This window comes from Nesoenas mayeri (assembly GCF_963082525.1).
Source record: "Nesoenas mayeri genome assembly, chromosome: 7".
NCBI lineage: Eukaryota > Metazoa > Chordata > Aves > Columbiformes > Columbidae > Nesoenas > Nesoenas mayeri.
This window is the reverse complement of record NC_137551.1, coordinates 1,488,536-1,514,212: the sequence shown is the minus strand read 5'-3', so window position 1 is coordinate 1,514,212 and position 25,677 is coordinate 1,488,536. Positions and strand designations below refer to the sequence as shown.

The 25,677-nt window shown below is 42.0% G+C and overlaps 1 protein-coding gene across 4 annotated transcripts in view; it reads left to right on the top strand.

Annotated features, from left to right (window-relative positions):
- Positions 1-25,677, top strand: part of P4HA1 (prolyl 4-hydroxylase subunit alpha 1) — a 32,744-nt gene that overhangs the window by 4,955 nt on the left and 2,112 nt on the right. The window contains exons 2-14 of one of the 4 annotated variants that reach the window (XM_080347462.1): positions 2,217-2,333; positions 3,190-3,286; positions 5,660-5,811; positions 7,520-7,657; positions 10,044-10,283; positions 11,334-11,524; positions 11,968-12,144; positions 15,486-15,556; positions 20,051-20,150; positions 21,508-21,561; positions 23,165-23,230; positions 23,689-23,757; positions 24,378-24,474. In XM_080347462.1, the coding sequence (XP_080203588.1) occupies positions 2,246-2,333; positions 3,190-3,286; positions 5,660-5,811; positions 7,520-7,657; positions 10,044-10,283; positions 11,334-11,524; positions 11,968-12,144; positions 15,486-15,556; positions 20,051-20,150; positions 21,508-21,561; positions 23,165-23,230; positions 23,689-23,757; positions 24,378-24,474 (1,540 nt within the window). In that variant the 5' untranslated portion in view covers positions 2,217-2,245. Of the gene's footprint in view, positions 1-2,216; positions 2,334-3,189; positions 3,287-5,638; positions 5,812-7,519; positions 7,658-10,043; positions 10,284-11,333; positions 11,525-11,967; positions 12,145-15,485; positions 15,557-20,050; positions 20,151-21,390; positions 21,562-23,164; positions 23,231-23,688; positions 23,758-24,377; positions 24,475-25,677 lie in introns of those variants that run through there. The other 3 variants (XM_080347463.1, XM_080347461.1, XM_080347464.1) reach the window with 3 other exon arrangements.

The following is a 25,677-nucleotide window of genomic DNA, read 5'->3' as shown; positions in this document are numbered from 1 at the left end:
GGAGTCAGCCCAGTGTTGGAGCAGCCTGTAAAGGCAGATGGAGAAGAGGAAGAACTTCACAATGCATGCTACTCAAACAGGCTTTAAGGCGTCATTCTAACGTGCGAGGTGGAAGGCTGTCACCAAGAGCCATAGGTGAAGAGGAGGCATTGTTTTAATCACTTTTTGGGTGTGGTGGTGTTTTGTTTGTGTTTTAGAAAAGTTTCATATTGATTAATGGTAAAAAAGTAAACTTGCTGAAGTTTTCCTTCTGTGTCACTGAGTACAGTAAACAAATAGCTTAGTGAATTCGAAGCACTTATAATGTTGGTAAATATTTTTAATGTAGTAGAACTGTTTGTGCTTTGTAATTGATTCGCAGATGTATTAGCTTGAGTACTGAATGAGCAGGAGGCATTTCGCTTTCTGCAGAGCAAAATATTAATTGAGCAGCATTTTTAATAGGTGTGCAGGTACACATCAGTGTCCTTGAGCATATGCATACAGCTTCTTTTAAGTAAAGGGTGAAATTTGCCTGTGTGAAAACTTGCTTCTAGGTTTTATCCATTAATTTACAGCAGGTCCTCAGTTGGAGCTCTTATTTAATGAGACTGACATCAGCCACAGAAGAGGGTGATACAGTTCTGTAGATGTTGCCACAATGTCTGGTTTGTGCTGAAAACTAGGTAGGTGTTACAGGCTGGCTGGAGGGTTGTGTGTTTGTTCGTTATGTTTAGGGCTGTAGTTTCACAAATGGATTAAACCTGTGCTACTACCAGAAACAATTTGGCCTTGCTTTGCTGTCTTTGGCTGCCAGTTCCTGCCTCCAAATTGCCCTCTTGTACTGGCACGGATGTTCCATGGCTGTATAGTGAACTATATCAGAACCGAACCAGGATGAAATGAGAGTTTGGGTGGGACTTTTTGGGGTTAGTAATATTTGAAATAGTCTGATTTAGCTTGTTGCGTGGCTGCCTGCGGAGGGGGGATGAGCAAGCAAGGAGGAGGTGAGGAAAGCTGCTGGGGATAGCAGGCCTGCTTTAGAGCATTGGGAAGGCTGATGTGCCAGACTTGACTGGCAGAAAAGCAGGACTCCAGCTTCCCTCTCCAGATTTTTGCTTTAAAGCTTTACTCTCTGCCGGTGAATGTGTCAGAATGTTTCAGCCCTTCAGTTGTGGTCACACAGATTTCAGATGATTTACAGGAGTTGGAGATGGAGCTGCTTTTCTAGGCTTGTACTACAGTTTCCTGTTGTTGCTCTTAGTGCCAGTGAAATTGTGCCTGCCCTGCGCAAGAAGCACTCGGTCCTCAGCGTCAGTAAATGTAAACCCCCGTCCTGCTGGCACACCTACTTGGTTTTATGTTGTTCGCTACCAGTTCTGTCAACTTGATCAAAAGTGTCTCTTTCTTCCCTAAGTAGGCACAGTCGCTTTGTAGCTGGACTCGCTTTATGATTTTTTTTCCTTCTTCATTAGTTGTGGTGCTGTTGGAAGAGCCTTAAACCAGTTTCTGTTAGTACATGCAGTAGTTTTAATTTTTTTGAGCAGATACAATACATGAGAGTTTAAGCTTTTATGTTTAGAAAAAAGTAATGAATTCCAAGACAGCAGAATTACTTTTAAAATATGCAGTAGTGAGGAAATCTTAGGCTGTTAAAAGGGTTCAGGATGTTGAAAGGCTGAGAGCTTGGCAGCTCTGTGTGGGAGAAGGCGCTGCCTGTGAGCCTGCTATGACCTTACCCAGGGACTAACTAAGACCCAGCCAACAGAGGAGCCTTTTGTATCAGGTATGAAGGCTGGCTTCACCGTGGCAGCAGCCGACGAGTAGGAACCCTGTAGCTTACTCTGTGGTCTGGGTGTGTAGCGTTTTCATTTAGACTCGTTCCACTGGCATCTTTCTGACCAATCAAATGCAACTGGGTGGATGAAATTGGTAATATGTATTTTAACTTGGTATTAAGGGGTTCTTTTCAGTGTTGGATCTTGGGTTTTTTGGTGCTTTATGTGAAGCATCTATCTGCAGTGTGTCTTAGGTGTCAGAAAGATGAAGAGTGCTTATGAAGACCCTGTCCCCAAGCTATTCTTCTCTTACCACACAAGATGAAAGTATAAGAAAGCTGCGGAAGGGCATTAATCCTCTGTGAGAGCCACTCAAGCTTATGTTGATTCTGCTACCTCAAGAACTAGTGGCAACCCAAGAGAATAAGCTTGTTTACATACTTTATGTTTCTTTTGTAGGTACGTGGTGAGGTGGCAGCTGTCAAACTATGGCTTTCAACAAGATTTGGTGTACTGTAGCGCTTGGACTTCTGCTGCCTTTTTCTTGCGCCCATACAGACTTCTTCACGTCCATTGGTGAGACATGCTTTGGTGTATATGCTGCATAGCTGAAAGAATTTCTTGACAGCTCTCAAAACTGATTCTGCAATGATGTGTTAATGACATCCAAGGCTTTCATTGGTACAGAACTAAGTTCGCTTACTAGTTCTCATGACCTTATTGACTTCTTCGTTTGGGGAGAAACGTGCTTTGAGTTAAGTCAGTCCAGTGTAATGACCCAGGCTAAGCTTTATACGCATTATTGGTTTTAAACAAAATTTTGGTGTGGACTGTTACATGTATGTAGAAGTAGGTGAAACAGCTGTTACGGGTACACCGTGACACCAGAATGTCAGCGTACTCTGTCTTGGGTTCTCATGGCCTGTGATACAGCTGAAGGTGTGGACTGTGTCACTTCGTGATGAACTGGTTCAGCTCCCTGCTTGCAGGAAATGAAGCCGTTATTAATTAATAACAGTCTGTTAGGGGACGCATTGAAGTCATGCAAGTAATCTTAAAGTAAAACTCTGAATTAATATTGTATATCAAACACACGAAGGCTTTCTGTGCTTCTCTAGCTTTGTCTTTATTTGATCTATATTATGTGTGCTTGGATGGAAGATTGCTCTGTTATAACCTACTTCCTTTTCCAAACGAATCCTAAATTAGTTCTAATAATAAGTATGTGATATTACATTAATTTCCATGGCAACAAGCTTGGTCCAACATGAGATTTTTTCCTAAAAGACAAGAAGCCTTTCTCAAATACTCCTTCAGGTTTATTTAAGCAAATGCAGAAGGACTTAGGGGAAGAGAGTAGAAGAGAGGAAGAACGCCTTTAATTCTCAGTTTTTTTGTTTCTTCTTGTCTAACCAACTCATTTGTTTTCTAGGTCATATGACAGACTTAATACATACAGAAAAAGATCTGGTGGTGTCACTGAAAGATTACATCAAGGCAGAAGAAAGCAAGCTGGAACAGATCAAAAAGTAAGCAGCTTGTTCCATAATGCTAATAGTTAATAATTTGAGTCCACCCTTATGTAAAAAACGCTTCCCAAGGCTGATTAAATTTGTGGAATTTTTCCTCTGAGGCAAAGCTTAAACTAGCAGTTTTGCCAGGTTTTTGTCCTAAGTCATTATCTCTGAGCCGTTGGTTTGTTTTGTTAAGCTTTCTAACGATGAACTCTAATCAGCCCACTTTCTGTATGATACCTTCACTTTAGGACTCCTGCTTTCACGTCATTCCAGAGGGGATGTAGTTGTTGGAGTGACAATCTGCTTAGTGAAAACTAAAACCCAAGAAGTCTCCAGATGAGCGTTACAGGGAGTGTTGCAATGATACACTAGGTGTAAAAGTGCTAGAAAGTGTTGGTGTGGCCATACTGCTCATGAGTGCCTCACCAATGAGTAGCAGTAACCTACCACAAGAGCAGAGTATTTCTACGTGCTATATTTGGATTTAAAAGTAAAATAGAGTAACATAAATCTTCTTTACTGTTTTTAAAAATAACAAGAGTCCTGGCTGTTGCCATTACTATGTTGCTCAGCTCTATAGGTGTGAGGACCAGAGCCCAATATGTCAAATTTTATCACAGCTAGAAATAAAAAATTTGTGTCACTGATCAGGATGGTTTCCTGGCCTTCAAAAATGTGTATAAATCTGTCATGAGGTTGTTTAAACAGTTCTAGGTAGAAACATGACTTTTATTTTAGCCTTTGTGTATTAAATTGTACCATCCAGGAAGAAAGATACTTCTGTCAGACTCTATTTATTTTTATTGCTTAAAATACAGAGTCGGAATTGCTTACAGGTTTGGAATGTTGTAAGTATATTATTTACAGCTACAAATTAAGATGGGAATATCCCAACTGGACATCCAAAAGGGTGTAAATACAGCTTATCATATTAACGTTGCATCTCTGTTTTTATTATATTAGAGGTGCTCACGGTCAGGTTAGAAGAATTAAAATGATTTGCAGAGAGACAGAAGGACCTAGAAAAAACACCAGCATTGTTTGAGTTTGGGCTCTGTACTTTGGCTGACCAAGGATGTTTGGCACAACCAAGGATGTTGGTGGTTTGTGTTGAAGCTGGTAGTTCACTGAAATGCAGAAGGATGGTTTGTGGTGGAGGCTTTTATGAGACAGATACTACTTGAAAGAAATGCTGGCCTCCTTGTTGTTGTGGCTCCCGGTTGCAGTTGACTTTCAGCTGCTCGTTAGGTTTGACAGTCCCACAGTGGGCAAACATCCGATGGATTTAACCACATGCAATGTGAATGCACCGTTTGTTGAAAGTGGTTTCTTCCAAGTCCTTGGCTTGCGAGAAGCTGGAGGTGGCACACAGGAGCACTTTGAGCACATCACACCCTTGTGGAGGGAACACCTTCACTCACCTGGCTGCTGGCAACATCCTGGACAGGGGCTGTCAGAGTGTAGGGAAACAACTGAAGACAGCGTGAGAAGGGTGAGTGTCGACAGTGGCACCTTTGACAGCTGTAAACGTCTACCTGTCTCAGGTAAAGCAGGCACGTTAATTCAGGCATACCAAATTCTGGAACAAGCTGAATGCCGGCTTGTGTAGAGAGTTCCCTCCAGGCTACAGATTTTTGTACTTACTGTATAATAGTGTTGAGGTTTGGTATCCTCTCTGGGGTGTGGCTTTTTAACATTAATTTATCCTGTTTTCAGGGTGTTGTTCCATGCCTTCATGTTCTAGAGTGGAGTTGTGAATGACTTAAGTGCCTGGCAGAATTTGTGGAGTCAGAACTGTAGCATCAGAAAGTTGATCTGGGCTCCTCATTTGGGAGCGTGAGAACTACATGTTTCTTCATCCAGGCTTAGAGTATGGAAGGCAGCTTTGTGGTGGGAAGCAAGGGGCTTAGCGGAGATTTAAGAGTGTGTGGCTGAACGTATAATAATTTCAGACAAGCATTGAACTACCTTATTGTAAATTTCAGGAAGAAAAGAGCGTTTAAATAGTAAAAGATCAAAAATAGGGGTAAAGCTTTGTTTTTGATTAGTCCCACATGAAAACTCATAATGGAGCTGCTGGCATACGGCATTGGGTGTTTGTAGGAAGGAGTTAGTTAGGCAGTGTGCTAACAAAGACCACTACAGCAACATAAGATTTAGGCTGCAGCTGAGGAAGATGATGTTTTTTAACAGAAAAACACAAAAGGAAAGAAAAAAAGCCCCTTTTGTTTCTCCTAGGAGACCTTTACATATAGATACTATAAAAGCTTGCAATTTGTGTTGTATATTTTATCAGCAAAGACTGTTGAGTAGCTTGAAATCATTTTTATAGTGCGCTGGCAGACTTTTACAAGAGACATTAAGGAATGTGTATGTTCACTAAAGGTGGGCAGAGAAGTTGGATCAGCTGACAGATACGGCTACGAAAGACCCAGAGGGGTTTTTGGGACATCCAGTAAACGCATTCAAGTTGATGAAACGGCTTAACACAGAGTGGGGTGAACTGGAAAACCTGGTTCTGAAGGACATGTCAGATGGTAAGTGTGCCTGCAGTAAGAATAACGATGGCGTTGTATTTGCGTTTACTTGACTGTGTCTTTCACATGTTGTGCTTTGAATTGGATTTGTAAGTCTGCTTTTGGGGTGCACTCATAGAAAATAATCGTAGAAGACCTGCCATTTTGCTGTCAGTGTGCTATTGTACAATTTAAGCTTTACAACAACTGCCATGTTTAAACTGAATAACCTCCTTGGATGCTTTACATTTTCAAGGGGTCAGGACTTCATGTGTTCTCCCATTTCTTGCAAACTGGTATTTTAGGAGATTTCATTTCTAAGTGGGATGATGCCGTTGGACAGAAAAAAAGGGAATGAAACTCCATGTTCACAGGGACTGAAAAGTTGTGGAATTGATCTAAATGAGTGTAGTAAACACTTTGCGTCTTTTCTTCAGCAAGAGTAGAAGCTCTTCAGCAACATGACATTAAATAGTTAACTGTGACATTTGGCAGCAAGGAATCTGGGATGATTATATTTGACCTGTGAGAATCTGCCTCAACAATTAACTAATACCAGGTGTAGATTCATAGTAAGAAATGGTAAAATAGTGGAGCTTTCAAAAAAGACCCAGGGTTAGTCTCTGGTAAGGATTCAGCACAGTCAGCTTTCCTGTTGATGCTGTGAGTGACTGGATATGCCAAGAGAAAAGGCTCTTCACCTGCTAGCCAGCAATCTGGACCAGAGCATCTTAAATCCTTCTAGACTGTGGCAAAAACCTCAAAATTGGCCAGTTCATGATTGGTTTTTTGGATGGTTTTGCAGCTGAGTGTTGCGTGCTACATTTTGCCTGGTTCGGTCGTGCTGCTCAGTTTGCTGCTGGTGGATATTAGATGAACTTTGCAAACATTATTGGCACTGTCCATAGTTAACGCTATAAAGCTCGTTGTACTTCTGGGTTTGCTGAGTAGAAAAGTTGCTTTTCTGAAAACACCGGAATGGCTGTTTGTTCCAGCTGTGCTCCTCAGGACTGACTTTGCTGGTGCCTTTCCTTTTGGTGGCTTTCTGGAGATCTGTTTCCCTCCCGCTGCAAACAGCCCACCAGCCTCTTGACTGTGCAGAAGCAGTTTCTCAGGTTTCTATATAAATACATTAATACCCACGTCTACAAAAAGCAGTGGTGGACTCACCGTCCCTGGAGGTTTTTAAACTCAGATTGGACATGGCACTTAGTGCCATGATCTAATAAATGGACTAAAGTTGGACCAAGGGTTGGACTCGATGATCTCTGAGGTCTTTTCCAGCCCAGTCGATTCTGTGATTCTGTGTGATTCTGAGTGGCTGCTCAGCTGCCTGAGGTCTTGTGGAAAGCTGTTGGCAGTCAGACATCAGCATTTTTGGTTTTAATCTTTTTAGTGACTGCCCTTAATCTTTACGCTGCTATTTTTAGCACTGTTTGGGTTTTTCCTCTCTAAATTATTTGTAAATTCCATGTTGCTAAATGAAGAACCTTTTGGAAGGCAGATTGAATGGAACAGTTGCAAAAACTACCAATATATTATCTGTAATGTTCTCCAAATGGGGGTTGTTTTTGTTGTATGTAACATTTTTTTACCTGATAAGAATAGTTTCCAGGCAAAACCGAATGGGTACTCCTGTCCTTTAGAACTGTTAGTTTTCTCTGGAGTTAGGGACTTGTTTTGTGTATGGAGTTTATAGAATTGACAAGTGTCTGCCTGTCTTTCCCAGGCTTTATCTCCAACATGACGATCCAGCGGCAGTTTTTCCCAAATGATGAGGACCAGACTGGTGCAGCAAAAGCCCTTTTGCGGCTTCAAGACACGTATAATTTGGACACAGACACTCTCTCTCGAGGGAACCTTCCAGGTAAGAGTCATCAATATTATTTTCAGAAGACATTGTGAACTTTTACGAAAGGTCCTGATTACTCTGTCCTGTCTTGCGTAACTGCGTAGTGTGACGGTAACAACAGGAAAACATTTGAGCGAGCTAAGAATTAATGCCAAGTGGCATGAGGTGGGTTGTAGAATATAGATTGACGTAGATGTCAGTGTTAATTCTGCCACACCTCAAGGAGGAGGAAGTTGTGTGTATAAAGAGCACAGCAAAAGACAGAGAGTACATACAGACTTGAGCTTATGTGTCACTACCCGAGGTGATCTTAATAGGTTTCTAAGCAGGAGAAGACACACTTTCTTGTTAGAACACACTTTCTCTGCTGAGCTTTCTTTGTTTCCTCTGTTTGAAAACAGTACTATGCCAACTGGCAGAAAATCAACTCTGTACAATCCATGTGTTTGCAAGCACTCGTTGTCGTCAGATGCCTAATAAAATTAAGGGTAATTGGCTTTATATGTTATGATGTATAACTTTGCTTTTGGGTTTAGTTCAAGACTGTCTCAAAGACCTACAGATTCATTCTAATACAATAAGCAGTTTGTAATTGTTTTCTTAGTACAGCACAAAGATACAAGGCTGAGTGCTTTGGGTGGGCTGTAGTTTACTGCGTCTTTGGAAGCAATAAGCTGTCCAGACTGTGTGTAATAAAGTGTAATTGCAGGACGTGGAAGTTCTAGAGTGTAAAAGAGAATAGGGTGGTCACTTGAGAGAGCTTGTCACTAGTTTATGCTCATTCTTCCTAGGGAATTTCTGTGTGGTCACATCATCAAGTTTTGATTAGAATCTTAACCCCAATCATATCACTTATTAATTCTTTTTCATGCATTACAGGCTGTGCTGTTTCTTTACATTCATATCAACCCTATTTGATGATTGCTGTCTTAGGCACATTTAAGAGTTGCCTTTTCGTGTGTGGTGTTGCGTTGCTTCTAAAGGCTGAATCAGTGAGCAGAAGCAAAGTTGTTCTGTGGGATGCTCCATTCCACAGGCTGTCTCTTCAGCTATTTAATTTCTTAAGGCATGTCTTCAGCAGAAAAATTGCCCTGTTTGAACAGAGCTGCTCTTCGGAATTCAGGATGTATTAAGATGTAATCAGGAATGTTAAGTTTAGCTGTAAAACTGGCAGGTCCTGTTTCCTTCTTACAAGATTAGATTTGGTTTTTCATTGGGCCTTAATTTACAGTGGCAAAAATAGGAATGTGTAATTTGCGTACTGGTGCTTCAGTCTTACAGAGGCCTCGGAATGTTGCTAAAAATGACTGACTAGAAAAATCTCGAGCAGCTGGGAATTGAGTGGCTGCTGTTTCCTTTCTCCTCCCCCGCTGGGTTGGGGCAAACTGGATGTGCCGCAGGAACTGCTGGCGAGGGACCCGGCAGTGCCTGTGGACACGGCTCTGGAACTGCCCTTGGCATCCCTGCTGCGCTGCACAAAGGGGCTGGGGCGTTGGAGAAGGACGGTCATTTGAGTTGATTTCATTTTGATATTGATTGATTATTTGATTTTGATTTTGATTATTTGATTTTGATTTTACTTTATTTGTATCATTATTTTTAAACATTTATTTTCATTTTTATTTTATTTTAAATTTTTATTTTATTTTCATTTTAAACATTTATTTTCATTTTTATTTTATTTTAAATTTTTATTTTATTTTCATTTTAATTTTCTTTTTTCATTTTTGTTTTCAGTTTATTTCATTTTCATTTTATTTATTTAATATTATTCTTTAATTTTATTTTTTATTTTATTTATTTTTATTTTTATTATTTTTTATTTCTATTATTTTTATTATTTTTATTTTTAATTTTTAATTTTTATTTTCATTTTTATTATTTTATTTTATTTATTGTTAAATATATTTTTAATTGTATTTTTTATTTTCATGTTTATTTTAATATTTATTTTATTTTTATTTTTTATATTTGATTTTTTAATTTTTTATTTTATTTCATTTTCATTTTTATGTTATGTTTTTATTTTTTATTTTCATTTTATTTTCATTTTTACTTTATTTTTAATTTTATTTTCTTTTTTTATTATTTTATTTTCTTTTTTGCTTTATTTTATTTTACTATTTGTTTTTATTGTATTTTACTTGACTTTCCAGTGCTGGTACAGACATGGAGGTAGTTTTGGGTATTGTGGCACTGACCACCTGCATCCAACTGCCGCGTGTTCTGCCGAGGACCCTCAGCCGTCAGATGCTTGAGCAGAGTGGTGAACAAAGAGCCCCCGCAGAACAGAGGGGTTGCAGTACAGAAACAGCTGTGTTGTGAAGAACAAGAAATACCTGAATGTTCCTCTGGACGCTTGTCTGGAATTCTGTGTCAATTCTATTTGTTTTAAATTCAGGGGTGAAGCACAAATCCTTTTTGACGGCCGAAGATTGCTTTGAGCTGGGAAAGATCGCCTACACCGAAGCCGACTACTACCACACCGAGCTCTGGATGGAGCAGGCTCTGAAACAGCTGGATGAGGGAGAAGTGTCTTCTGCAGATAAAGTCTACATCCTGGACTACCTGAGCTACGCTGTGTATCAGCAGGGGGACCTGGCCAAGGCCATGGCGCTCACCAGGCGCCTGCTGGAGCTGGGTATGTGACAGGACAGGGGCTGGCTCGCCCTTCGATTTGCAGCGAGGAGTGCAGGGTTGCGGTGTGCTGACTTGTCTGTGGGTTCCTGCTGATGTTACCATTAACTTCTTGATGTGTAATTCTCAGGAAAGTGAGACTTGTATTTCCATAAGGCATATTTTTAGATGGACAGTTAGAGTCTCAACTATCACGTCAGAAAGTGTCACCGTTAAGGGTTGCTTCTTCCTATTGAAGTATTTTCTACTTCCTGCCACTGTCACATTCCAACCACTTACCTGTCTTAGTCGTTACTGCCTGAAATTTTGCTCTCTTACCATGTCTTACTTTCCTGTGTTGAGATTATTCTTCTTAGCCACAGGCAAGAACACAGTTAATGAAATTGAAACTAAGTTGGTGATACCAAAATTGAAACGCAAATTAAGCATGCTTGAGGTGAAAAACTTGAACAAAAGAGAAATACAGAATGCAATACAAGGCGCTAAGATTCTGCTTTATGAGATACGAAAAATGTTTATGCTTCTGTAAATATTCCACTGGCTTGGGAAGTTCATAACTAAACCTACGATAGCAAAGCCTAGTGAGAACCACTTATGAACTGAAGCGAATTCTGTAAGTTTAGTGATTGTTAAAAGCTTTGTCACCAGAGATCTGAATTCCTATCAGGGAAGTTTTTAGGCTTAAAGCCAGTCATGCTGGAATGGCCAGACTCTTTTTCTTAGTGCCTGGACCCCTGTGCGTAGCGAGGACCTTGGCCTTGCGGTGAGCGGTTTCTTGAGCGTGAATAAGCTGAGCTTAGCTCTGGAAGCTCATGGTGTATAGATGAGTAAGGACACTTGCATGCTGCAGCCCAGCATCGCTTCCAGCTGAGCTTGGGGTTATAACTATCCTGTGAATCCTCTCCAACCAGAGTACATGTTTCACATTTCTGCTTGAGAAGCAGTCGTGTGCATCTGTTTTCTTTTTTGTTCTGTAAATAGCCTCTTCTGGATGGATACTACTTCACACGTTGGAAACTGGCCAGTGATCATTTGTCTGCTTCTTTGTCAATAGATCCTGAACATCAAAGAGCAAATGGGAACATGAAATATTTTGAATATATCATGGCTAAAGAAAAAGAAGCAAATAAGTCCAGCACGGATTCAGAAGACCAGGTGGAGAAGGAAACTGAGGTTAAGAAAAAGGATTACCTGCCCGAGAGAAGGAAGTACGAAATGCTGTGCCGTGGGGAGGGTCTCAAAATGGTAAAGTGGAGTAGACTGTTTTCAAATGTATGAAACCAACTGTGACAAAACAATGTCAAGAATTTGTATGTGTTGTGAAAGCAAGGAAGTCGTTAGAGCGGTTGGCCGTGTGTGGAACTGAGGATTAGCGTGTTGGATTTCCTCCCTGTTTCGTTCTGTCCAGCAGACAACAGTAATGCTGCCGCCGGCGCTGCTGGCTGACTTGGACACACTACGTAATTGTAGTTATTGAATAAGGATGCTGAAAGTCTAGATTTACACACAATGAAGTGACTCCGTTTCTTTAAGTGATGAAGTTATTTTTAATGTAATAGGACTGTGTAAAGTGCTACTTGTTGCAGTGCTGCAGAGTAACATTAATGTTCTCAGGACGTCTGTTTCTTTAGAGATACTGACGTCATGTAGAAATGATCTGATTATCTCTTGCTCCACCTTGCTTCCAGACTCCTCGGAGACAAAAAAGACTCTTCTGCCGCTACTACGATGGAAACAGGAATCCAAGATACATCCTGGGCCCTGTCAAACAGGAAGATGAGTGGGACAAACCTCGAATTGTTCGCTTCCTTGACATCATCTCCGACGAAGAGATCGAAACTGTGAAAGAGCTGGCAAAGCCAAGGGTAAATGCCTTACGCTTCTTAAGTTCCGTGTGTAGTTTTCTGTATGAACGTGTGTGGTTCTGTCTCCTCGTGAGTGCAGAAGTGCGTGCAGCGCACTCACGATGCGTTTCTCACCTTGGTGATGCACTCTTTGAAGGAGACAGTGAGGAAGCTGGAAATTGTGTGTAATTAGAGAGCCAGGCAGGGGCGGCGCAGGACTGTCAGACTCCTCTGTCATCTGGTTTTTGTTTGGTTTTCTAGTTTAAGTCTGTATTTGCCAAAGTTGTGACATGGAGAGGAGTGCCAGCCATTCCTCTGGTCCTGGAATTATTGTATAGACAAGAATGAATGGTTGCTTTCTCCACTAAGTATAAAACTGACTTCTGTCTCCCAGGCTTTGAAGTTACCTGCAGATGAAAGAGCTTTAACAAGGCAGTACTTTATTTCTTTGTAGTCTAAACAGTGTTTTGTCTGAGCAAATGGAGATAGGGGGATAAATGCATTCAGTAAGGGCCAAACTGTGAGCTTGGTCTGCAGCAAAGTAAAGCAGCGTAGGTCGTACATGCGCACGTGAAGGACGAGGCTGTCCGTGGCCATGGCACTGAGTTCTAGGTAGCCTGAAGGTGATTTTAAAGCTCCCGAAAGGCTGATGTGTTGTATTTTTGAGGTAACATTCTGAACTGAAAGCAAGTACAAGCAGTTCTCTACCCGTAAAACATCTCTTCCTGCTCTCCTGTCAGGCAGCCTTACTGCAGGTCTGAAAATCAGAGCCCTCGTTGGGTGGTTGTGGATAATTAAGCCCCTTTGCTGCTGCAAAAGCTCTGGCATTACATCTGTGGAATATGACTGAATCGCTTCTTTATGGAGCAGAAATAAATCTCAGCACTGAAAAGAAGAACCTGTGAACGTGGTGGTTATAACTACTCAACTTGCTGAGATCATTGGTTTATTGTAAAACATCGGCTTGTGTTTAAGACTCGGGGTTTCATAGTTCATTAACGTTCCACGTATCTCCGGTGGCTGAGGCCTTGCAGGGCTCAGTAATGAGCGTAGCAAGAGATTTATGGGTTTTCCGACTGAGAGGTCATCTCTTTCTTCCTGATGTTCGGGATGTTCCCATCGCTGCCTTGGAAAAGGGCGCTATCTGATTTGTGCCCAGCCTTCTGCTGTGCTAGCAGGATCAGTCCCTATTATTCAGCTTTGGGACTCTCACTGGAATCCTGCTTTGTGTCTTGATTCTTACATGTGTCTACATGGGATGAGAGAGGAGAAGCAGCATGTTAAGAGCTCCAGTATCTGTTTCTTGTTAGTAGAAATGGAGAGGCTTTGATTTACTTAGTTTATTCTAACAATAGAAAAACACTTTTTCTAATTGTCTGGGACTTCGTATACCATTTGTGCCTCTTCCAAAATTGGGGCTCTGCGACTCAGCCTTTCCCAGTTATGAATGACGGAGTGTCTGACAGTATGTGAACCAAGTTAAAAGGCGCATGGAAGGTTCTGCATCAGAGTGTTAACGCAGAGGGGATGGCGTCAAGGAAATGGAGCGCAGCAGAGGGAAAGGAAGGCCTTGAACCAAGAGTTCTTACTCTGTGTAACTTAGGAGTACAATGTGAACGCACCCATGGACTGAGCAATTAGTTTGCGTTGGCAGTCAGTGCTAAAGGAGTCCGTGCTGCTTTTGGTTATAGAAAGAATTGGAAAGGTAGGGTTTTACTCTTGTTTCGCTTATACAAGATCACAGAGCTGCCTGGTTTCAGTTTAACTGCAAAACTCCCCTTACATGTGCAGGACAGAGTGCTAACAAAGGACCAATTGTGCACATGCCGCAACATTGTACCGCTTCCAGCAGTTGTCGCAATATGAAGGAAGTGAAAGCTGCTGGTTTATTCAGATGACTGTTCTTCTCTGCTACAGAAATGGCAACATTACTTCCTGCAAAACTTGATCTTCTCTAACGCTCTCTTTAAAAACATCAATCAAAAATCCCTAAAAAAACCTCTTTTAGTAAATTTGGAGACCCTCTCCTTCCCCATCATTGCTTTATGAATTTCCAGCCCCTCCGTAAAGGAAAATCCACCGCAAAAGGTGACCGGGTGGCTTGCGTGGCGGCTTGCGTGACATTTCCCCTTAGGCTTCTGAATGGTCGGATTGCTGTGATGCGAGATGTGCTTTGTAATGCAACTATTCTGATGGTTCGCTTCACAGCTGAGGCGAGCCACCATTTCAAACCCCATAACGGGAGCCTTGGAGACGGCACATTACAGAATTAGCAAAAGGTAAGAGAGCTCTATGCCAGATGTTTTGGGCCTGTAATGAGCGTGTACGTTCCGCTCATTACGGGGAAAAAAAAGAGGTGGTCCAAAAAGACAACTTTGGCTTTGTAGTCCACCGCTTTATTACATGCAGATCTGTAACAGGCTGTTACTGCTGAGTTTCTCAGTCTTTTCCTTCAGCGAGAAGTTCTGGGGGCGTATTTTGTTCTCTTTTTCCTGTTTTTTGGTCGCTTGCTCAGCGTGTGTGTTCTCAAACTGGTGATGTGTACAAGCAGCAAGTCTCTACGTGTGCTGTAAAAAATACACGATGCTAGGAAACCTTCAGTAGAATCGAGATTTAAAATATTCCCTTTCCCTTGCTCTTCTCACCAACCAAAAATTATCCTCTCTTTCCTTGTAAAATGTAGCGGAGCAGTTGAAGCGCCTTGACATGTGTAAGAGAAGCTTTGAGTCGTTACCGTGCGTGTCAGCCGGAGTGGTGTGCAAAACACACTCGTTAGTCACACAGTGTTTAATTGGCTGGGATAATCCCCTTGTCCCGTCTGGGCTCTTCTGCTGACACAAATCTGGTAGAACACAAGCTCATTTTCACTGCCTCCTGGTTCTTTCCAGCTTGAAGTCCTGCAAGTGTTGAATTTAGCCGATGATTTCCAACATTGGCTGCCTCTAAGCAGCCCCCTGCCCCCCACCCGCCCCATCATTAGTGCTGATGGTTAAAGACGGGCTGCGCGTTCCACGCGTGCTGAGCGGAAGTTCTGAGAGGAGTTAAACTTCTGGGTGAAGAGGAATTGTCTGTGAAACTCAGCGTCGTAAATTATTTGCAGGAAGTCTCTAATTTAAAACAAAACAAAACAAAAAAAAAAGAGAAAAAGGAGGAAAAAAAGTGAAAGGACAATCCAACCAAATTTTTCCAACCAATTTGTTTTGATTTGGACGCGGCAGCTACAGCTTCTGTTGCCCTTCTAATATTGCTAATTGAAGAGCATTGCATACCATCCAGACCAATCGGAACCCTTTCAAACACCTGTGGCTTGGCGCAAACGCGGCCTACGAGGTGGGTAAGCCTTGTCCTTTCTCTTTTTGTAGCTGAGCCGTGCTACTGTTCATGACCCTGAGACTGGGAAACTGACCACAGCACATTACAGAGTCTCTAAGAGGTAAGGGGACGTCTGCCAAAGGGACACCCAGGCTGAGGAAATCTGTCCTGGGGCTGCACCGCTGCATCTCTAAACCTGGGGCAAAGAAGGGGTTTTGCGTAACTCTTCTGTTCTTAGTCTGGCTTTAGAGGAAAGAGAATGGCCTAAAGCAAATGGGGCTGGCGTCTAACAAAGCGAGCGTCCTGCTGGAATAGAATCTAGCTGTAGATGTTAGGGGTGGCCACGATGGACGGTGGTTCTGCTTGGCATGGCTTGTGTGGCGTGACTAACGTACTAAAACGTGGGTCCTGCGTGGGGCTCTGCTGCTGAGCTTCCGTGTCGGTGCTTGTGCTTAAAACCGATGGGCTGCTGCCATTCGTGTGTGTAGCGCAAATTAAAGCTAACCGATAACTGTTAAGAGTTTCCTTGTTTAAATGATTGAAAGTAAGTGCTGCTTTAATAGAAAACTAGTGTTCTTTCAGTTTCTTTGGAGAAATTAACCCTGAAATGAGAATGGCTAGTAGCCATTTATTTAGCTATGAATTTCTTTAAAAAGATAAAAGTGCTTCAAAATGCTGGATCACAAGAAGTCGATTGATTCAAGAATTATTATAACTAATGGAAACTAGAAAACCATTGTAGCTGAAGTCTGGTCCTTAAGCCGTGTTTGCTCCAAGTAGTGCCAAGTTGCAAACATTTGTGCATTGAGAACTGCCTCGTGCCTTCAGCGGCCCTGTCAGAGCGCTCCTTTGGCATTGTCCCGTGAGCTCCTACACGTTTGTGCCTTAAACCCCCCTCCAGAGACACCCCAGAAGCGCTTCAGCAACATACGTCTTCCTGTTTGACACGTGTTGCATCTAACTTTTAGGTTTTGTTTTTGATTTCAAAGGCTGTCCATGTCTTGTCTCGGTTATCGGGGACTGGGTGTTTTAAAGAAAGCGTTTGCTGGGTCTCAGGGTTTGTCCTCTGTGACGCAGACCCATTTGGGCCATTAATTGAAGAGACTCGTTAATCCAGTTGAACACAGCCTCACAGTTTCTGTCTAACTTGATGGCCTAATAATAGGAATTGGAGAAGGTAACCAGATCACTAATCGAAATAAAGCTGCATAATTGGCCCCTATTCAAACAGCTGATCCTTAGTAAAAGGACTTAAATTTCTTTAGAGTTTTGATTTTCCATTAGTGGGAAGTGTTATGTGTTGAGACTCTTGCAGGTGTCACAGTCAGGAAAACATCACTAGACAACACCCATCGTTAGAAGCCGATTCCCCCATGAGCATATGCGGCCAGGCCCTGTTTGCCATCACCTTGGTACTGCCTTTGTGACACGACTAAATACTTCTCCTAGGGTTTTAATCTGGAATGAGCCGTGCGCTGGTTTAGGTTTGGCACTCAAGAAGGTGGCACCATGGGACGCACTTCCAGCATATCTAAGGAACTCACAGAATGAAATCACATTTTACTGAGCTGAGGGTTTTTTTAATTCCTTATCTCATAACTGGAATTGGAATTGCAAAGAAACCAACAGATAAATGCACAGTGCAAAGATGATTTTTGGAGGCTGGGAACAGACTTGAGGGTGGAGGAAGACTTCCCTTCTCGTGCTTCCCCTTGCCTTTGCATTCCTCCATGTGCAGATTAGTGAGGCCGTATATACTTTAAAAGAGAATTTGACATCTATAGTAGGAGGTAAGAGCCTCCCCCAAAGCCCCCAAGCCAGGCTGCTTTAGAAGGATCACGTTATTAATGCTGGATCACCGAACTTCTCTTGCAGAACCTCTGCTAGAAAGATCTTTTCCTTAGAGCTGCTTGCGCTGGTTTGGATTCCAGATGAATCATTACTCCTGAAAACCAAAAAAATGCTCGCTTGAGTTCTTCACTAGCTGACTGCTCTCCCCTTTCAAACATTCTTTCCTAGCAAAGGCGCTTCTCAGTTAGCGCATTCCTCTCGCTGAGAGGGCTCCTGTTGGCTGTGCGGTACGTGGCAGGGCAGCCCGGCCTCTGCTCCCAAAGCAGCGTGTTTGGCTCTCTCCTCCCAGCTGCCCGGCGCAGCCTGTAGCTTGATGTTAAAGTTTCCACTTCACAAATACCAGTCTGGGATTTGATTCGCTCCCCGTTGCATCTCTGCTAATAGTTTTTACATACTAAGTACATTTTAGAAAGTTTTTAAACAGAGGTGACAGTGTTGTGTGTGACTGTTATAAAAGCAGCATTGAAATGCTGTGGTGCTGGTGTAGCTGTGACTGAGGACGTGGTATCAGACCAACTTTTGGGCACACGAGCCTGTGTAAATCTGGATAGTTGTCTGGTTTTTTTTTCCTGATACCTCTTAATCTAAAATTGTTTCTGCATATAAATTTTATGCTAAAAAAAAATCTCTTAATAGGATACCTGATAGTATCATAAAGGGGAGAAGTAAATGTAATTACTGCTAGCTGTTTGTAATGAATATAAAAGTTGATTAAAAGCCCAGATCCTGGTGTGGGGAAGAAGAAGAAATCCCCCTACATGAATTGAGCACTAATGAAATCCTTTCAGTTGCTGTAACATAGCAGCTTAGTGCATGGGTGTCTTTACAAAGCCACGTGGGACACCAAAATGCTTTGCTTTGTAGTCTGGGAATCTTGGGCTTCTGGAATGATCAAATCCAGAATGCTTTGCATGCCAGTTAACTTGTCAGGTGAGCAACTTAATTTAACAAATGAAACAAAAGTCTAGCGAAGAGTAGAACCTTGTGTGCATTGTGTGCTGAGCCTTGGGTGAAAAAAGTTTGCTGAGTGCAGTTTAAGGCTGTTATTAATTCTGCATAATATATATGCCACTGGTGAGGGAGATTTGGGTGTGTTTTGGGGTTTATTTTTGATAGACCACAGGGTTCTGCGCGCCCTCCCGAGCCCTCAGCCCCCACAGACTGTGTGATGCGACAGGGTTAAATCTTAAACCCCGCTTAACTCTTCACACAGAACCAGTCACAACTACAGGCCTCCCCCTCAGTTTTGCTCAGCACTGACACTTGAAATATGGTTTGAGTTCCTCCACCTTCTATAGACTTTCTTTATTTTTAAAATGCATCTAATAGTTTGCAAAAGGGTTTGGATTGCTTGGGAGCGTTACCTGTTCAACATGGCTGTGGAGCATGTGGCTGCAGAGCGGCTTTTTTTTGGGGGGGAAAGGGCAAAATGCTTCATATAAGTAGTCTCCTACCAGTTTAAATCAAAGCAGGTTGCATTGTAACACTTCCTTATACTAACAGCGTTGAGAAGCGGGTAAATCTGTGTATGTGTTCGTGCACGTCTGTCTTGAGAAATCCCGTTTCTTTTATCTATAGCTCATTTGTCATTTAAAACCAAAAATGCTCATAGAGATTCTGTAACCTGTGTCAGTGCCTTGTGTCATGTGTCATGCTACTGTTCCTCCCACGCTAAGTGTTTCGGGGGGTTTTTTTGTTTGCGTGGGGGTGTTGTGGTGGTGTTTGTGTTTTTCTATTTGTTTTTAATACAGTTTTTATATGAAGGAAAACAGCCTTAATTTAGTATAGATGTGAAAGTTCATTTGAGTAGCGAGATTATGTACTTGCCAGCGAGACTCTGGGCATTTTGTCTGACAGTCGTGTAAGAGCAGCAGGAACCACTGATGGGCCCAAAAGGCCGGGAAGAAAAAGTGGAACTGGCTGTGTCCGTTTTCCTGCAAAAAAGGGGAAAAATGATCAATATTCGCATCCATATTCGCCACTAGTAGGGGAATGCCGAGGTAAACAGAGAAGAGGCCCAGGCGGGTGGTGAGTGTGTCAAGAGAGGGAAGAGGAGCGGGGGAAACGAAGGTGAGCAGATGAGCATTAGGTGAGCGGATGAGTGGTTAAAAAGAAGTATCTTTCTGTACCTGAAACATCTGCTAAATACCACGTTTGGTTTTGTAATAGGCTGTTTTGGTAGAAATTGTTCAACAGGGGAAGATTGCTAATGAGTTTTATGCGTTGCTGAACTGTTTTCGGAATGATTTTTTGGTCCCATGGCCCAGGTAAGTAAGGGGAGAGGACAGATCCAGCACACTCGCCCGTCAGTGTGTGACGTGCACGAGCTGAGTTACCATCACACAGACTCCGCGGGCGCCAAATGAAGTAACTCACCTGTTCCTTTCCCAAGTGTTGCGTCAAAATGCATCAAACGCAGGGTCTAAATTAGCTTTTTGGAATGGTAAGGGCAGAATTGGTTTGTGCCTATTCTAGGATATAGCTTGAAGCAGATTGCACTCTTCAGAACGTTTTTCTTCAGTCTCGTGGTAGGTCAGTTACGGGAATGAGGGCCCTTAGTTTGAGAGCTCCCTAAGTGTCCTTTCTAGAGAACAGGCTTATTAAATGCAGGCCTTTGTAGTGTCCTGGAAATACTGCTGATTGTCCTACCAAATTCTTGAAAAGTACGGAAAAATGTCATCTCACATTGGAAGTAATTCAAAATGTTGCATTTGTAGGGCTAGCTCACTGCCTTCTTTTATTAATATATTTGTTTTCCACTTAGTGCTTGGCTGTCTGGATACGAAAGCCCCGTGGTGTCTCGCATTAACACGAGGATACAGGACCTAACGGGACTCGATGTCTCCACCGCAGAGGAGCTCCAGGTAACTGTCAGGACGGCTCTGGCCTCGTGTGCAGCACCGTGCTCAGCGGCTGCTGGCTTTGAGGTGGCCACAAAAGCTCATTCAGCCCAGGGGCAATTTGATGGCCAGTTTTATTGCAGACTATTAGGAAAACGAGTGGGGTTTTTTAACAGGGAGGAAAAAAACAAAGTTGTCTTTGCAGAGAAATAACTGAAACTCCTGCTGGTTGTTGAAGTAGATGCCTTGAATCCTTTTTAGTTATACTAATAGAACTTGGATTCATTGCTGCAGGGTGAACATTCGCTGCTGCGAAAGTTTTGCTTAAGGACAGGGGGAGAAAAGGGCGGTCTGGGTTGGCCATTGGTGTGTCCAGTGTCACCGCAGTGTGGGAAGGGCTGACTGTACCTGGATCAAGTTAATTTTATTTTAGAAGGACTTTTATTCATTTGCTTGAGGCTTTTAAATGAGCAGCTACGTCACCGTGAAAGTGTTAATACCTGGAAAGCAGGACACCTTGCGAAGTGTTCCTGAGAGAGGTTGTGCTTCTCCTGGTGATAAAAGCCCAAGCATCTGCTTGAAAATTGAGGTTATGATTACACAGAAGAGATAGAGAAAAATCAATCAGCAGAGAGGGCAGTACATCCTCTTTATTGACATAGAGATCAAAAAGTGATTTAAACTTGAATGATATTAAAATGCCATGACCTATTTTGAAGAGAATATAGCCTGTAAGGCTTCTATAGAGGGAAAATGTTGTTCTGTCCTGCGGAAGCAGCAGGTTCCTGGTGCAGAGCACCCAGTGCCAGTCCCAGATGCTCTTACAGCCAAACCTCTTGGGACTCCTCAGGAGTTTCACAAGTGTCCTGCTCAGGTTCTGTGACCCAAAGGTCATTAGATCAGACTGCGGTGGGCACTCAGGAATGGGGGAATGTTGATTCCTGTTCAGCCGGGGGCAGACAGAGGAGCTTTCCTTGGGGAAAGGAAGGTTCAGCTCTGGCTTTGCTGGGAGCTGGTGTCCAGGGCTTAGAGCCTAAAGCTCAGCATCAGATTCTCTACGCTGATGAGTCCGGGTGAAATCAGAGCGAACTGTGAATAAACCCGGTAGGACTTTGCTGCATTCAGTGCAGTTTAGCAGGCAGAGACTTGTAATTTCCTATAGCTTGGCTTTTAAACTGCATCTGTTGACAGGTTGTAGATGATGGTCAAATTCTTGTCTGGACAAAATACTGCTTTACTAGATGTGCTTCTCCTTTCACTGTAGGTAGCCAACTACGGAGTAGGAGGCCAGTATGAGCCTCATTTTGATTTTGGAAGGGTAAGTCCTGTTTTCTCTCTCCACCTCTTTCTTCTTCACAAGCGCTATGTTTCTCTTTTTCAGGTGGCAAATTATGGAGTGGGAGGACAGTATGAACCCCACTTTGACTTTGCACGGGCAAGTAAAGAGATGGAGGAGGGATAGTCACCTGGTGAAGCCTGGGCCTCTTGGCTGTGGCACAGTTTTTATTCTTTAATGTGTATTACGTTTTTTAGCTCTTCAGCTTCTCTAATCCCTAGTAGTGGAGAAAGCCCTCTAAACCACCAGCTGAACTGATCAATGTTTTAGGCACTACAAGGCTTTTCTTCCAAAACAATTTAAAAAGAGTTACTCAAAGGCTATGACTGATCATTCTTAACAGAGCAAAAGTGCATTAACTTGATTGTCAATCTGAGGAAATGTTTAGAAATACTCTAGCTGGCCATGTAAAGCCATTTTTGTTTCAGATCACTGAAGGACACACAGCTGAAGTGAATAAAAAGGTGGTGTGTATCTTGTTCTCCTGGCGTGTGCAGAAGGTGACGGTGGCATCAGCTGCCGTGCATCGCTGCACCGCGGGTCCCACGGCCATGTCTGCAGCGCAGAATGTGGCTCAATAAGACAAACACAGCTGCATGTGAGAGCTTAATGCCCTCTTCTGTGAGAAAGGCAGCGCAGGAAAGGCGCAGGGCAGCTTACCGGTGTAGGCCTGCGATGCACAGAGAGAATTTCGGTGCCCAGACACAGGCGTCTTGCGTGCTGGCGAAGACGTTTTGAAGATATAAGTGCTCTGTTACTGTAGTTTACATGCCAATTGCCAGGCCTGAAACTGGAGAGCACCTACCAAGGTCTTTTCATCTAACCACCCTGTTTTTTTCTTTAATTTGATTTAAATTCCCAACTTATTTCTATTCCAGCTTAAATTGCAGACCGCTGGAAATAACGCTACTGAATTCAGTTGGTTATTTATTGGGCGTCCTTGTGTGATTTAACACCTTCAGATTAACCTTACACTGTAAATCCAAGCCGCCAACTATTAATCAGAATCTCTGTAAGCACATGCTCAAAAGCATTGTCAATGATTAACGGTGTTTGTTTGGAAACGCACGGGTTACTTTCTGGAGCAACGATCGCTGAGATTCGAGCGCAGGCAAATCGGGGTCACGCATGGCGGGCTGTGAGCTGTGATAAAAGTTGGTCTCATAACCCAGCAAAATGGGTTTTTCTTCTTGTAAGCCAAGTGATAAAAGCCCGTTGGTCGCCTCGCTGGGCTCTGGGCTGGTTGGTTACCCCGGGATGAGCTCCTTCTTCCTTCCAGCTGCAGGGAAAGAGCAACACAAGGGAGCAGAGGAGCAGGGACCATCCTGCTCAGAGCCGGGGGCTGAGGGGCTGCCCCTGCTGTTCCTCCTCTTGGCCAAAGACAAGAGGGGCTAAGTGAGAGTCATCCAATATAATTAAGTCTGTGGCTGTGAAGTGGATTTATATACTCATTTTCAGACAGTACAGTTGTTCTTACCCATTAGTCACTTGGGCTTATGCCTTCCCTGTCCTAGAGAACTTTAAAATGCCTGGTTTATTTAAATTAATAGATAGACTCATTGCATTTTCCCCTCCTTCCAAGTAGAGGGACTGAATTAATTTTCCTGCATGAGTTTGCTGCTGGCTCTGCAGCTGTATGTCATTGGCTCCTCTCAGTCATCAAAATTAAATGCTTATTAAGTCTGCTTGCTTTTATTCACAGAAAGATGAGCCAGATGCTTTTAAGGAATTGGGAACAGGCAACAGAATTGCTACTTGGTTGTTTTATGTAAGTGATATATTTCTGTCATGTGCTAGTGCCAAAAATATCTATCGCTGCATATTCTATTCCGTTGAATGTTTTCACTACATTTTTTTTACTGAAGTGAAGTGACTTGCAAACGAAGGCAGCACTAACTTAGCAACGACACATACCAGGTCTCTTCTTACCTGTAAAGTAACGGTTCTTCATGTGTTCTTAAAGAGGATTTGTTCCTCAGAGGTATCATCAGCTTAAATTATTTGCCTGTCTATTCGTTTTTATATTGCGTAAGACTCCGTAGCGTGCTCATTGCATGTAACACTCCGGGACAAGGACCACCACGGGAGGGTTCTCGTTGCAGGCTGTTAATCGTGCAGCCTTTGCTTATGAATTGGAAGGTAGAAATGAAGTTGTTAAATAACCTAATTCTATTTTAATAAAATGTGACGCTTGGCGCTTACCTGTGCCTTTCCCCACCTTTCCAGATGAGCGATGTGTCAGCAGGGGGAGCTACTGTCTTTCCTGAAGTAGGAGCCAGTGTTTGGCCTAGAAAGGTGAGCAGGGTTTTTATCCAGTCTAAACATGTACAAAGAAGCTTTAAAATGAGTTTGTATGAGGAAGATGAGAGCAGCGCTCATGGGAGCACAGAGCTACTTACAACTAAACGGAGCCACTGGAGTGGTATTGGTGATTCGAAGGGCCTCTGATGTTCTGTGTGTTAATGCATAGTTACGTTTTGGACTTAACTGCTTCTAGTGCTTCAACTTTGCAGAACGTTACAATGCTTCAAAACACATTTTGAAAATACTCAAATCTGTAAGTAGGTTTAGTCTTGAGGTCAGTAGGGAATTCTCCTCCAAAATGGTGTGTTCCTGCTATAGTTTTTCCCTCAGAAGGTAAGGTCTGTCTTTCCTGGCCTTTCTAAAGCTCAATGGAGTGGAATTAAATTGGCTTAGAATTAAAAAAATAATAATAACAGACAAATATATACACACGGAATGAGCCAAAGGAGATGAATTCTTTAGGAAAACAAGTGTTAGACTACAGGAAAGAACTGTCAGTTTAAAAGGAGCATCTGAAATACAAGTAGCCATACCTTGGCCTTGTTCAGTAAGTTGTTGTGAGAGCACCTGTTGCATGTGCACAACGCTGAGGGTTTCACCGCGTTTTCCAGGGCACAGCTGTATTCTGGTACAACCTCTTCCCGAGCGGAGAAGGAGATTACAGCACGCGGCACGCGGCCTGCCCAGTGCTAGTGGGAAACAAATGGGGTAAGTGGCCCGCGCGTCGTCCCCGTCACCGCGCGCTGGGGCTCTGCTGGGCTTGTCTTCGTTCGCTTTATTCCCTGTGCTTCACAGTGGGAAAAGCACAGCCAGAAATGAGGTCCTACCTTATATACTTCATATCTCTCTCTATATACTATGTTATCTATATTGTATCTAGTAGCATTATATATATACACACAAGTATAAAATACATTAATACTATATCTACTTTAATAGCATTTTCTATATATAATATTATATATGGTTCTACCTTTACATACTTCATATCTCTCTCCATATACTATGTTATCTATATTATATATAGTAGCATCATATATATACACACAAGTATAAAATACATTCATACTATATATAATAGCATTTTCTATATATAATACTATATATGGTCCTACCTTTATATACCTCATATCTCTCTCTCTATACTATGTTATCTATATTATATATAGTAGCATCATATATATACACACAAGTATAAAATACAGTAATACTATATCTACTTTAATAGCATTTTCTATATATAATACTATATATGGTCCTACCTTTATATACTTCATATCTCTCTATATATACTATGTTATCTATTTTATATATAGTAGCATTATATATATACACACAAGTATAAAATACAGTAATACTACATCTACTTTAATAGCATTTTCTATATATAATACTATATATGGTTCTACCTTTACATACTTCATATCTCTCTCTATATACTAGATTATCTATATTATACATAGTAGCATCATATATATACACAGAAATATAAAATAAATACTATATCTACTTTAATAGCATTTTCTATATATGATACTATATATGGTCCTACCTTTATATACCTCATATCTCTCTATATACTATGTTATCTATATTGTATCTAGTAGCATTATATATATCCACACAAGTATAAAATACATTCATACTATATCTACTTTAATAGCATTTTCTATATATAATACTATATATGGTTCTACCTTTATATACTTCATATCTCTCTCTGTGTACTATGTTATCTATATTGTATAGAGTAGCATTATATGTATACACACACAAGTATAAAGTACATTAATACTATATCTAGTAGCATTTTCTATATATAATACTATATCTACTTTAAGTCTTTTGGCAGCTACTAGAATGTTTTTTTCCGCTCTTGTATTTATTAGACCAACTTCACATTTGTCTGGG